This window comes from Pinus tabuliformis, chromosome 2_2, assembly GCF_031772625.1.
Source record: "Pinus tabuliformis cultivar Carrire ecotype Pingquan chromosome 2_2, CPIR1, whole genome shotgun sequence".
Classification (NCBI taxonomy): Eukaryota; Viridiplantae; Streptophyta; class Pinopsida; order Pinales; family Pinaceae; genus Pinus; species Pinus tabuliformis.
Genome location: NC_142300.1, coordinates 248,799,758 through 248,814,989, shown reverse-complemented (window position 1 = coordinate 248,814,989; position 15,232 = coordinate 248,799,758). Strand labels below are relative to the sequence as shown.

The window sequence follows — 15,232 nt, the reverse complement described above, 5'->3', positions numbered from 1 at the left end:
ACTCTAAGAAGACATGTGTCTTATCAGTTCCTATTTTGATTAGGACTCTAGAGGTAGAGGGAGAGATTCATGGATTCTCATTAATGAGATCGCTCTCATCTTTTTGTATAAATAGGAGATCTCTCTCCTTCATTAGTTAGTCCCTTTTAGTCTTTTAGTTTCTAGTTCTCAAAGTTTGTAGTTCTTCCTTGATGGCTTTTGAAAGCTTTTGTTGTACTTTGTACTTTTGAAGAAATTGAATAAAGCTTTGATGTTCTCAACATGGAAGGAGATGTGAAGTAGATGTCATGGAGCATATTAGAATGTAAGGTAGAGTAGATTTCATTTTGTAAATATTGCTTTGTAGAATGTAAGGTAGATTAGATTTTTCATTCATGCGATTTTAATTCATGCAAGTGTGTTCAATTTTGCTTTGATTTCATGACTAGTGGCATGTGTGATCATCTTGTCTATGTTGCTGACCTTTATTTTTCTGCAGTTTGATTTTCATTAGTATCATTTCTTTAACTTGCACTTTACTTTCTGCTCTTAGATATCAAGTTGTTCATCTATTGATGGTCCTTTTTCCATAATCAAATAACTTTATTGGAGCCAAAATATCACTTAGTACAGCTTGGTTTAGTTTGATTTAAGACTCACATTGCTGACTTGTTCATAACTGTTCTCACATGATAAATCTAGCGGAAAGGCAAAAAGGTTAAGAAAAGGTTAAAGTAGTGTGATTTGTCTCCTTTATGTAGTGTCACTTAGATTTCACATTTCATTTTCATTTTAAATCAGCAGCAGAGACACTGGGCCGATGTCATTAGTCCTTTATTTTCCTTTAAGCATTTGATTTCATAGGTGGTAGGGGGCCCCTGCCTTGTATAGTTGTCATTTTATTTTTGCATTTTATTTCACCATGTATATTAGCTGTACATAAATTGCTTTCAAGTTGATTGTAGATTAGTGATGCACATAGCCTTTTAATGAACTAATGACGTGATAGAATCATCTTGTCCTTTTGCTGAAGCAGCAAGGATACTGGGTCTCATAGTCATTCTCTCATTATTTGATTATTGCATTTTATTTCAATTGAACTAGTTGCATTAAACACTTTAGAAAAGCAACAAGAACAAAACCCCAAAAACAACATAAACTATAAAACAATGAAGTAAGAGAAAGGTTAACTAAGCACATATGGTGCACCTCACTTCATCAGTTTACGATACCCGGATTGATAATTTATGTAGAGCAATTTAAGACGTTAAATTGACTAGACATTCATTTTAAATCAGCAGCAGAGATACTGGGCCGATGTCATTAGTCCTTTATTTGATGTCTTTATCAAAAATGTCTAGTCAATTTAATGTCTTAAATTGCTCTACATAAATTATCAATCCGGGTATCGTAAACTGATGAAGTGTGGTGCACTATATGTGCTTAGTTAACCTTTTTCTTACTTCGTTGTTTTATAGTTTATGTTGTTTTTGGGGTTTTGTTCTTGTTGCTTTTCTAAAGTGTTTAATGCAACTAGTTCAATTGAAATAAAATGCAATAATCAAATAATGAGAGAATGACTATGAGACCCAGTATCTTTGCTGCTTCAGCAAAATGACAAGATGATTCTATCACGTCATTAGATCATTAAAAGGCTATGTGCATCACTAATCTACAATCAGCTTGAAAGCAATTTATGTACAGCTAATATACATGGTGAAATAAAATGCAAAAATAAAATGACAACTATACAAGGCAGGGGCCCCCTACCACCTATGAAATCAAATGCTTAAAGGAAAATAAAGACATCAAATAAAGGACTAATGACATCGGCCCAGTATCTCTGCTGCTGATTTAAAATGAAAATGAAATCAACTTAATCTAAGCAATGTGAAATCTAAGTGACACTACATAAAGGAGACAAATCACACTACTTTAACCTTTTCTTAACCTTTTTGCCTTTCAGCTAGATTTATCATGTGAGAACAGTTATGAACAAGTCAGCAATGTGAGTCTTAAAGCAAACTAAACCAAGCTGTACTAAGTGATATTTTGGCTCCAATAAAGTTATTTGATTATGGAAAAAGAACCATCAATAGATGAACAACTTGATATCTAAGAGCAGAAAGTAAAGTGCAAGTTAAAGAAATGATACTAATGAAAATCAAACTACAGAAAAATAAAGGTCAGCAACATAGACAAGATGATCACACATGCCACTAGTCATGAAATCAAAGCAAAATTAAACACACTTGCATGAATTAAAATTGCATGAATGAAAAATCTAATCTACCTTACATTCTACAAAGCAATATTTACAAAATGAAATCTACTCTACCTTACATCCTAATATGCTCCATGACATCTACTTCACATCTCCTTCCATGTTGAGAACATCAAAGCTTTATTCAATTTCTTCAAAAGTACAAAGTACAAAAGCTTTCAAAAGCCATCAAGGAAGAACTACAAACTTTGAGAACTAGAAACTAAAAGACTAAAAAGGACTAACAAATGAAGGAGAGAGATCTCCTATTTATACAAAAAGATGAGAGCCATCTCATTAATGATAGTCCATGAATCTCTCCCTCTACCTCTAGAGTTCTAATCAAAATAAGAACTGATAAGACACATGTCTTCTTAGAGTTACAATACAATTAGGAGATGTGACACATATCCTCATGATCCCATGATTCTTTCCAACCAAATTCGAATTTGGCCTTAGAGTGCCACATACATCTACTTCACATCTCCTTCCATGTTGAGAACATCAAAGCTTTATTCAATTTCTTCAAAAGTACAAAGTACAAAAGCTTTCAAAAGCCATCAAGGAAGAACTACAAACTTTGAGAACTAGAAACTAAAAGACTAAAAAGGACTAACTAATGAAGGAGAGAGATCTCCTATTTATACAAAAAGATGAGAGCCATCTCATTAATGAGAATCCATGAATCTCTCCCTCTACCTCTAGAGTTCTAATCAAAATAAGAACTGATAAGACACATGTCTTCTTAGAGTTACAATACAATTAGGAGATGTGACACATATCCTCATGATCCCATGATTCTTTCCAACCAAATTCGAATTTGGCCTTAGAGTGCCACATACATCTACTTCACATCTCCTTCCATGTTGAGAACATCAAAGCTTTATTCAATTTCTTCAAAAGTACAAAGTACAAAAGCTTTCAAAAGCCATTAAGGAAGAACTACAAACTTTGAGAACTAGAAACTAAAAGACTAAAAAGGACTAACTAATGAAGGAGAGAGATCTCCTATTTATACAAAAAGATGAGAGCCATCTCATTAATGAGAATCCATGAATCTCTCCCTCTACCTCTAGAGTCCTAATCAAAATAGGAACTGATAAGACACATGTCTTCTTAGAGTTACAATACAATTAGGAGATGTGACACATATCCTCATGATCCCATGATTCTTTCCAACCAAATTCGAATTTGGCCTTAGAGTGCCACATAAGGGTCTTCTAGAAGTCTCCTTTCAACCTACACATGTCAACAAACTCAACCCATTTGTTAGGTATAAGTATATGCACATTATTTTCTAATGTTTAACGACAAAGTCACTTAAAAGGCTTAGAAATAATAAAGATTGGAAAAACATAAAGGTGGCCCAATGATAATGAAAGTGGGGTGAATGTGGTGACATAGTAGTAAAATGGAGGTGATATAATGGACATAATAGTAAAAGTGTAATGGAAATGAATGACATTTTCAAGACTCAACAATAACTCAATCTTCCTTGGTTGAAGTCTTCTTGAGAGGTTGCACTAGGATGGATCAAATCACGACCTTCCCTAGTATCCCTACTCGACCTACTAGCTCGACCTCTCCTTGGAGCTACATCTCTAGCAACTCAATGATCAAATGATCTCCTTCTCACTTGATTATCTCTAGCCTTCCCTTAGGTGTCTTTAAATATCCCTTCCTAGGCCTTGTTACCGCTCAAAATAGAAGGGGGTATAAAAGGGACTCCTAAAGGGACAACTGCTAAATCAAAGGGCAACAATGGAGGCTTAGCCCACTATCACCTCAGTTAAGGTTCTCTACTCTTTACGAAATTTCATCGATGGGAGGATACTCGTTATATAGAAGGTCATTTGTGAAGGATGAATCAACCAATGGATATGAAGTGACCCTAATAATCCTTTTTCTAGAAGGGTTTTAAGAATAGAGCTCACTTGCTTGTTAAGCAAGGTACAAAGATTTCTAGGGTGAGGAGATGAGGATTACGTTAGAGGAATATACCTTATGAAGGAGTTTCCCAATCCTAAAATCTTTATTGGACTTGACTTCCCAAATGGTTCTTGAAGATTTGACTTTTCAAAAGTGTGGGACCACATGAGACCAAGTGGACCCAGCCTAGGTCAAAGGGGAAGAATCTAGCAACCAATGATGTTCTTAACCCAGACAAGGAGGGCGAAAGGATCAAAATAAGAAATTTTACTTGAAGGTGTCAAATTGATCCTATGAGGCACTAGCCTTGGGAGCACTAGGGAAAAGTTTGATCTCAGAGCTAGGGCTTGGGTTATCTCACAACTCCACCGTCAGAATAGCTTCAAAATTGGAGGAGGCCTTGAGGACACACCAGCACAGGAGAGGCTAGGAGATTGAACTTTTTCTTGGGCTACTTTGTCGGGAAAATGATGCCCTAGGTGACTCAACTTGGCTAGACCTAGAAGAGAGAGGAAGGTGAAGAAAGATATTCTTTGAGTGACCACCTATTGGAGGATCAATGCCATAACCCTTGGGGAGAATGGAGTCTAATATAGTGATGAGAAAGGACCTTGTATTTCAGTCAAGGAGTTCTTAAGGACTTCTTCGCTCAACCTTTAGGGCAAGAGGAAGAGACCTCAAAACTTTTATAATTCGCTTGGAAAAGGAGATGACTTATCAAGATCAATTGCCTTATGGAACTATCCCTAGGAGATTTCATTCACATACATGGCCCAAACATTGAGAGATGCTATAAAGAAACAATAATCCCACAAATTTGCAATTATGCAATACAACAATTAGCCCTATTATAGCAAAAATCTCATTCAATGCATGTGACAAAAGTAAAACAAAAATAGCATTAAAATTGTGTACTTACATGTAATAAAACATATCCAACCATCAACATTTGATAATAAAGAAGCTCCAAGATAAAAATACTCCAATCCAAACATCAAAATTCATCCATGCTCCCATTCTTGATCCTAGAAAAAGTGTCAAATTCTCTAAAGAGAAGAGAGATCCAATCCAAAGTGATGATGAGAAAATGAACTCATCTCACTTGTATTTATACACTAATGAGGAGTTCGAATTAGTCTCTTAGACCTACATAAGCCCCAAAAATAAAATAATGTGTTAATAACCTAACTTTTGGTGACAAGCCCACCAAACTAGCTCACAAATGAAACAATAAGCCTCTTAAGAGGTCAAATGATAAATAATACATGTCGTAGGGCCCTTCAACAGGCCTGGTGAGGTCCATAGGTGCCATAATGAAGAATATCACCCTCAAAAGTGATGGACAAGGGGTTGAGCACTTGTTCTCCAAACAATAAACCTGTGGTGCTCCTAGTGGGTGTGGGGGCACAATAATAACCTCATGGGTCTCCAAATGAGCCGAAGATACATGTAGATAATCTCTAAGGGCTCTGATGATGGTGTAGGTGATGCCACATCATCCTACAAGTCTTGGGTCAGTTGCTAAGTGCATGGTGCATCTGTGGAGCTAGCTGGGCAGAGGTGAACTAGGTGCATCTTCTTCGTCCAATAGGTGAATCTCGAGCAATCTATGAACATCCTCGGGATCCATGGAGTATTGTCTACTGGATCCATGGAATATTATGTACTGTTGTGGAGGCTCGTGGCACTCAACACACCCTACATGTGTCAATGTAGTCCTATGGAGGGTTATGACCCAATATAGGAAACCAAACCCAAGATTGAGACCATTTGCAATCCTGCATAAGAATCAATGCGTCCCCTAGCCTTCCAGTACAACAAGTCATCAAAGAAATAGAGTAAAAGAGCTTACAAACCATGGACCACAGGTGGGGACTTCATAATGGCCTGGCCTGCCATAATGGGCTTCAAGATGTGCTAATGTCTCCAAACTCCAAATGGGGTTAACAAAGTATCCTATTAAGTGGTTTCTACTTCTAAAGGGGATAATTTGTCCAAGGTACATCTTTTAAAAGGTGGTTGTATGTGATAAATAGGTAAAAGGAGTAGGGATGAGAAAAGGCAACCCTGGGCCACATGTTGAGGTACAAGGGCAGCTAATAAAAGGGAAGCCCATACTTGGGTATATAATGCATAGGAGGGAGAAATTGTGGTACATGAAGTGCCTCGACCTTGATTTTTCCTCCCTTCTTTATATGCCTTTTTCCTTTTATGATTTTTCTTTAGTTAATTATTCAAGGCTCAAGGGGTAAGAGCATGATGTGCGAGATGTAGCAGTGGATACCCCCTTCTAAGGTAGGGCGGTTCATTGCCCACCAAGGGTTGGGACAATCATGGGTTCCTATATGATGAAGGAGGCTCATAGGCCCTATAGGAACCAGGGTGATGGCCATGATGATGGGGTAGAGCTCATGTATTGCCTTTTGCCCATGTGCTAAATGTGTTTGTCCTGACCATATTTTGCATTTTGTGGTACATTTTCTTGTTGAATGTGGCCAATTATGCTTTTACCTTTCTTTTTAATTGCATCAGCCTTCGGGGCATCATTCTAGGCCTGACCCAAGGTGTGGGCAAGGGGAAGGGGAGAGCTAACCCTATGTGGACCTAGTGGAGGAATGTGGACCTAGGTGCAAGAAACTGATGAATGGGGTAATAATGAGCAGAAACGGGGTAATATATGTGGATGAGGAAGTGGGACCACGAAACCAAAATCAAGGTTTCCTGTGAAATACCATCCCTGAAGCCAAATTTTGAGTAAAAGAGATCCCATAGGACTAGAATCCAAGGTTAATATCCAAAAATGGGTCTAGGAGACAAAGGCACAAACCTAGCTCATTCTTTCCGACGAATCCCCCCATTAACCCATGCCTAGAACTGTCCATAATAAGCAAACTACACTACTTAATTACCAAATGACAATGCATACCTTTAGGTTCGGGAGGCTCACCTTCAAACATACGATCATGACAAATGGGTGAGGTGACAGATCGCTGGCTCAGGGGGCAAAGAAGTGGCACAACGAACTAGTTGGTGGCTGCAAGGGGCTGTTGGATGAGGACCATCTTGGAGAAAAAAATCTCCTAAGGATATCACCCACAAAATGGTGGGTAATAGGCCTCTTAGGAACCCTCTAGATCTTAGGGGTTTTGTCCATAGACCTTAGGAAATTTTAATTTTCTTTTATATTTTAAACCCCAACTTGTGTCTAAAACCCTTCTACTTGGGTTCTTTTCCCACAAACCCTTTTGTGACCAAACTTCACAAACCTAGATCTTGGCTTGTCGAGTACTTCCCAAGCTATACAATTCAACACTCCCTCTTAGCGAGGGAGATATTTCCACTACTTGGAAGTTTCCATCATCATCACCGACAACACTAGCCCTTCTGGCATCCATCACTACAACATACCTTGTAGGATGGACCACACTACCTCTACCTCATCAGAGACTGAAGATCTCGAACTTCTATTGGGCTGCTCCCTCTGAATCAACATGATCTCCACTAGCTCAACATGCTTCCACTGTGCACACTCTGATCCACTAGCCTTTCAAAGTAGCTCTAATACCATGTTGATTTTCCACGACACTCAAGAATATGGTTTGGGTCTTGGAATCTATGACACAAACTCACTCAAATGGCACAACAAACTACTTTGCACAACGAAATAAAAACACATCAATGAATCAACTAGTTCTTATGGCTCCCGTACCAAGGATCTTGGCCCTTGCATACAACCTTGATATAAAGATACAACTAGGGCTTGGTGTCAGCCGGACAAGACAACACTTGACCTATTTGCTGATGGTGGCCACACTCAGCCCTTTCAATCCACATGCCCTGCACACATCTGGTGGTTCCTCTTGCCTCCCAATTTGCATCTCCTCAATATGCCTATATTAGTGAACACAACTCCTTTAGGTGACTGATCTTAGGCTCAATGTAATCTTCCCTCTAGCTAGTCTTTAGTCATAACAGATCCAAACACATAGGGTCTTCCTATTCTGCCCACTTCTACCATTCTGCTACTCCAATGATGGTCATACTTAGGGCATAGAGGCTTCCCTCTTACCACTGAAGTTGCCCTCCTGCAACTCACTGATCCTAGGGTTGGAATCCAACCCACTTGGCCACTCTACTTCCTTCAAGGATCAGCCCCCAGCGCTTCAAAGTATCTACCCTCCAACAATCATATTGTCCTTCATTAGGGACTGTACTTACGACTGGAAACAAACCACTACAATCCTCTAACCTTCTGCACTTTGGTTGCTCCATAGATATGCCCAACCACAGTGAGCTCTTTGATTGATCTAGAGCTCCATCATATTGCCTTCTTGCATTACTTCCTACATTGCATACTTCATTATTCACAACTCCATTTGTGAGCAATGCTCTCTCTTGTAGATCTGCCCACTAGTCATTATTCTGGTTGCTCCAGAACGTTGAAACTTGGGCCTCCAAAATTGCCCTTCTAGATCTCTGAAACGCCTCCTATATTTTTTGATCTAGGGTAGTCAACCCAATCTGCCCAATAATAGTGACAAGTTTTCCCACTTGCTCAATGTACTAGGGCTTACAAAACTGCCCACTTGCTCACTGTACTAGGGCTTACAAAATTTCCCACTTATAGTCTTCCTCTGACTAATCAAGGGCTTGCACATACCATTGTTCATCACTCCTATGAACAACCTTACGTTGCCTTCACTGTACGTCCCTTTTCTTATTGTCCACCTATACATTTTCTTAGGCAGAATGCTACCCAATTGAAGATCAATCTAACCCTCAATTAGGGTCTTGACCTCCTTATTTTTTATGCTAATCTAACAGTAATAAGGGCACACTGTATGTTATGAATAAAAATATATATAAAATAATATTAATAATGCAAAACTATAATAATAACAAATAATAGTTAAATTAGTAACTAGTTAATGGAAAGGTATGTCCCTAAAGACATGACTATTAGTGAAGAGGTGAAGAGGCACATGCCTAAAGTATATAAGACGGCCCTCACCCTCAATGTAAAATCTCATATATCTCATCAATTCTTTTATATAATATTCAATATACATTTACTTATCCTACTATGGATGTTTACGTCTTCCATGTATTTTGAAGATTACTTTGTTGTGTATACGAACTTTGTTCGTTATATTGGTATCAGAGCCACGTTGGCAGATCCCGACCTTTGGCCATCAACTTTTCGTCACAACTAAAGCATTTCGCTACACGAGTTCGAGTTTCTCCATTTTCGGTCAGACCCTTGGCCACTTCAAAAAAAAAGTAAAAGAAATAAAAATTATTTAAGTAAGGAAACATAAAAATAAGGCCTTTGTCTATTGACATTTGAATGATTCTAGTAAAAGAAATTACTCTGAAGTAAATTTTGAAGGAAAACATTCATGTATATAAAAATGTTCTACATTATTGATAAAAAGTACATGATAAAGTCAAAAGGGAATCTTTCCAAATATCTTTAAAACCATACGTAAGAGAAAAAAGAGTAGATATGATTATCTTGATTCTCCATTAAGTGATTTACAAGCTCGTAGCTTTAATAACCCATGGTAATTGTCCATGGTGTTTTCAAAGTAAAAGAAGAACAACAGAAATACAAAATCTCTTTATGTGAATGGTAAGTTTTACTTTTTACGTGGAGAAAATTCACCGAGTCAAAGGCACATATATTTTATATTATACCCCAAAGAGGTAAATAGCCACTGGTAAATTTTCAAAAAGAATTTTTTTATTATATATATATATATATATATACAAATTAGATAACAAAAAAAAAGGGAGGTTAAAAAAAAAAAAAATTAAAAAGAAGAGAAAGAGTGGAAGTAAGAAGAAGGAAGGGGGAAATTCCAATTCAATTACAAAAGGAGTAATTAAAATAAATCAAAATTATGGAAGCATTTTTCAAGAGTAAATGGAGAAGAAAAACCAAATTAATGACTAATACAAATAGAGTCAATCTGTGAAAAAAGAAAACAATGGAGCCTAATTCGAAAATAAAGGAAGGGGTTTCTCCTATAAAGGTATCCCAATTGTAGATTTTAGATTATTTACATTAAATCGGCATATCCAAAGGAAAGATATTAGAATCGCTATTAATCCAAACACTGATGATAATTACATCAATATTAATTTAGCATATCAATTATTAGTTCTAGAGCCAAATATAGGCGAACGAAAATGTCTTTTTGGCAAAAAAGAATATGAAATTAATAATTTACAAGTGAAAATTGACCATTATGAGTACATATCTCAATTATGTGTCGTAACTATGCTTGACAAAGAACCTTAACCAAAGGTTATTAGAACAAATCAAGTGTTTAAAAGATGAAAATCTTCAAGACCAAAATAAAATTGATTCAGAAAACGAGGAACTCATACATCTTAGAAATCATAATCAAAGTCTATTAACTTAAATTAAGAAACTTAAGGATAATAAGAAATCATTGAAAAACAAATTAGAAGAAATTATCATGAAAAAAGTGTCGAAGTCTTCAGTGCAAGTGGAAGAAAGAGAAACAAATACAGATCTAGTCAATATCACAACTCAAGAAGATGAGAGACCAATAGAGATTAAAACATATTTAGAAGTTGCAGTTCAAACAGTGGAAATTCCAAGTGATGATTCAGTAGCCAATTCAACTACAATAATACCTGAAGTAAATCAAGAAACTGCCACACAAATTAAGGGAAATTCCAACCAAAAGAACTCCTTATCGACGTCCAAATCACAAAAGCAAACAACTAAGTCAGTGTACATTTTTGAACTAATTAGAATAGAAGCAACATATTTATGTTCCAAGAAGTACTGGAGTTTGCAGAATCCAGTCCTATGATAAAAATTCATTACCAATTTTCAGTGATCAAAACATTACACAAAAGATTAATCTAGGATGGTCAGATCCATTCTTAGCCTAACAATTTTATCTATCACTTGAAGGATCCTATCGTCTTGTGTCAACTAGGATGACAATTCCGCGACGAGAAGACACTCAAAACATGAAAAACGATCAAGCCCTTTCATTAGTAGGCTTCGAGGACAAAGTTTTTTGAAGAGGAAGGCAAAATTATGAATAAAAATATATATAAAATAATATAAATGATGTAAAACTATAATAATAATATATAATGGTTAAATTAGTAACTAATTAATGAAAAGGTATGTCCCTAAGGACATCACTGTTAGTGAAGAGGTATCTGCCTAGGGTAGATAAGCAAGCCCTCACCCTCATTGTAACATCTCATATATCTCATCAATTCTTTTATATAATATTCAATATACATTTACTTATCCTACTATGGATGTTTATGTCTTCCAATTATTTTGAAGATTACTTCGTTGCGAATATGAACCTTGTTCGTTACACTGTACATGCAGGACACTGCCCTCATCTAAGGCACATAAATTCTGCCCCAAACCCTTCAAGACGGATCCTCCATTTAGCAACCTTCATCCACAAGATTTAGTCCAACTGCAACCCTACCACAGACCCACTTCATGCCTCGGCCTCCCCTCAAACTTCGGCCATATTACAGCGTGCACTATCCCTAGCCTCAACTTGTAGCAACCCTTATTCACGGCCAACAGACCACCTTACCTTTCAATCTTCCCTGAGGCTACTCGGGCCTCCAATCTGCAATGACATAAGCCTCTCGGCCTTCCTGTAGCATTCAACTAGGACCCTCAATCCTTCTCATACAGCTGGGATATCTCGGCCATTATCATTGCGCAGAAAAAAGATAAGTTAGGCTTGTTCTAGGCCTCTTCTCTAATGAGAACTTGGTTGCTAACCACAGAGACGTCTTCTTTCAAACACGACTGCTTTACGGCTAGGACAAGTTATCCATGAGCACAGCTAGACCACAGAACACAAACCCCAACTTGCTCCTTGAGAACTTGATCTTCCTTGGCTAAAGTCTTCTTGAGAGGTTGCACTAGGATGGATCAGATCACGACCTTCCCTAGCAGCCCTACTCAGCCTACTATCTTAGCCTCTCCTTGGAGCTACATCTCTAGCAGCTCAATGATCAAATGATCTCCTTCTCACTTGATTGTCTCTAGCCTTCCCATAGGCCTCTTAGGAACCCTCTAGATCTTAGGGGTTTCGTCCACTCAGAACTCTGGAAATTTTAATTTTCTCTTAGATTTTAAACCCCAACTTGGGTTCTTTGCCCACAAACCCTTTTGTGACCAAACTTCACAAACCCAGATCTTCGCTTGTGGAGTACCTCCCAAGCCACACAATTCAACAAACACCTGCATTTGAAAGATGGAGAAGATGTAACTTTCCATATAAACAGAAAGCATTACACACACTCTCAAGATCAGCAGTACAAAGTAGTGATTAGAGTTCGGTTTGGAAGGACACTGTGATTTGCCAAGGTTGACTGTCTTACATGTTTGAAAGATGGAGAAGATGTAACTTTCCATATAAACAGAAAGCATTACACACACTCTCAAATCAGCAGTACAAAGTAGTGATTAGAGTTCGGTTTGGAAGGACACTTCAGTGATTTGCCAAGGTTGACTGTCTTACATGTTTCCAATGGGAAGCACTTTCATTCTCTTACCAAGGTTAAGTTGGGCAGCCGTACATTAGGAATAGGTTTGGCATGCACTGTTGTTTAGGAGACACTGTATGGTCACAAATGAGGGTCAGTTTTCTTTTTCATATGACATCTACTTTGTCAAATTAACAATCGAGGTAGAAACATGCAAGAAGTGATATTTAAATTAAATAGCATGATTTTTACCAACAAGGCCATGGCTACTTGCTTCTCATCCAAAAACTCATTAATTACAAAGAAGGATTGAAGGAAAAGGGTGCTTTATGTCAGGATGCAAATGTGATGTAAAATAAAGTCTGAATTGTTTTTAATGAAGGTCACACTTACTAAATTGGCATAGACAATCCATAGAATCCTTTTATATTCCACTGCTACTCCAAACTGTTGTGCAAATGACTGTGTTTTAGTTGTGCACATACATTCAGATCATACAGTTAAATCCATCTAGATGTGGATGGCCCAAATGTTTTTATCGAAGTGACTTTCTTTTGTAGACATTCATGCAAAAATGCATTGGAACATTTCAATAAGCTATTCTCTACTGAGAGCTATAAAAGATGATGTCACAACTTTGGCTGAATAACACCACACAATTATAACAAGTTATTATTACATACGTAGCATTGATCAAGTAAGAATGAACACACTATTTGACCAACAAGTTATTATTACATAGAGTGACATCAGTTCCTATATTTTCCAAATGTGTGGGACAACAATTTTGTAATAAAGCCCTTTGCCCATGCAAAAATCCAAATTAAGGATATACGATTTTAAGATCTGGCCAAGATAAGTTAGATTTGAGACTGACAAAGAGAAACCCAATTGATCCATTTATTGCAATAGAAAGTAGCTCTGCCAAACAAAATATCCGGTATTCCCAACAATTCAAGAAAGATCAAATTATAGACATTATTTCAGGCTAACAAGAAGAATTAAAAAACACAACTTGCATAAAAATATATAGGAAAATCCGGCTTCTTCTGTGGTAACATCAATTGCTTCCATGCCAATAGAGGAAGTCTGACAGTTATAGTTAAAAGCCAGCAACCTTGCGATTTGAGTTTAATTCATTAAATTATACCTAAAAATGCAAATTCGTACGTTTTATAGCAAGACCGTGCAAAAGCATGGGGAGCACCACAGGCACAGCAGTGCTTGTTTGATTTGAGAGGGAATTATAACCACAATTCCATCACTGCTGATTCCTGTTATTAACCTGGGTTCCAGCTTGAAGTTTGGCTAAAAAGTAAGAATCCAACCTGCAAGATAAATCACCTTAATCATTATTACTTCATTACTCTCAACATAAGAATTGGCTCTGTACAAGGTCCTTAAGCATACATTTTCCTTACCTGTTTGCACATTTATAATAAATAGTTTCGGGGGCATTATATTTACGTGCATTCGTAAACATCCTCTTTACATCCGCAATGAACATGTCCAGTGTTACATAGTACTGCTCACTGTCCAGGCGCTTTGACATTGTTTTCAAATCTGGATGGAAGGCATTTAGTAAAAGAGTCAATTAACCAGAAAAAAACTCTTGTGAGACTCGTGTGACACATCTCAGACAAAAGGCTAGCTCTACGCAGAAAAACTAATTGAATAGAGTTTGTATCCTATTGTTATTTTATTCTAATAACGGTCACATACTTTATGATGAGTTCAATAAGGTTATCCTGTAATAAAGTGAGTTAAGTTAAATAAGTCACATGTCATTGTTAATTTTAAGTCATATCTGAAAGATTGAATCCTTCCTTTGACAGAAATTTTAAATCTAAGATTCACGTTTGGAATATTGTGTTGGAGATATTAAGTGGACCACACAAGCCAAAACTGGCAAGCACGGGTTGCTGCTTTGGTTGGAAGACCAAAAGACAAGGAAAAAGTGCAAGATGAGAGAAACCACAATTGGAAGTATGAAGACACTCCAAAAGGCAAGCACAGCGTTGGTTAATATTCGCTAGAAGGGGTATGTTCTTCTTGTTGTGGGATTCGATTTTTAGAGGTATTTTCTTCCACTTTTAGGGTCGTTCAAAGTGGCAGGCCTGCATAGAAATTCTCAACAGCACGGTAGATGGAAGCATGTAGATGTTTCTGGAAGCGAGACAGACGTTGTACTTTGACACCAGCATCTCTCAATATATGACAATAAGAAGAACTGGTATGTGTCCTTTGTGCAAGCTAAAGTCTATGACATACATGTTTGAAACTTTGGTTAAGTTAAAAGCAAGACCCATCTGGATGAAGGGAATGGGGATGTGCAACTACAATCATTAATTTCTTAAGAACAATCTTTACATTCTTGGAATAAGTAGGACATTGTTGTTAGTTAAACAAACTAGAAAGTGAAGTTCACACATAGAAGTTGTGTACACCACATGCAAAACCCTAGTGAAGGATAAGAGAGAAGACTATAGCTTTAGGAGTAGAAGAGCATGGATGTACATGGTTGAAAATACGATAGTGCAGAATTCA

At 37.2% G+C, this 15,232-nt stretch overlaps 1 protein-coding gene across 1 annotated transcript in view; it reads right to left on the bottom strand.

Moving 5' to 3' along the window:
- Positions 1 to 13,567: 13,567 nt before the first annotated feature.
- The window catches only part of LOC149192223 (histone acetyltransferase GCN5-like), a 413,833-nt gene continuing 412,168 nt past the window's right edge, over positions 13,568 to 15,232 (bottom strand). Inside the window, exons 12-13 of the mRNA XM_089404505.1 lie at positions 14,107 to 14,248; positions 13,568 to 14,013 (exon numbers count right to left, since the gene is read on the bottom strand). Coding sequence (XP_089260631.1) covers positions 13,947 to 14,013; positions 14,107 to 14,248 — 209 coding nt within the window. The 3' untranslated portion in view covers positions 13,568 to 13,946. The remainder of the gene's footprint in view (positions 14,014 to 14,106; positions 14,249 to 15,232) is intronic.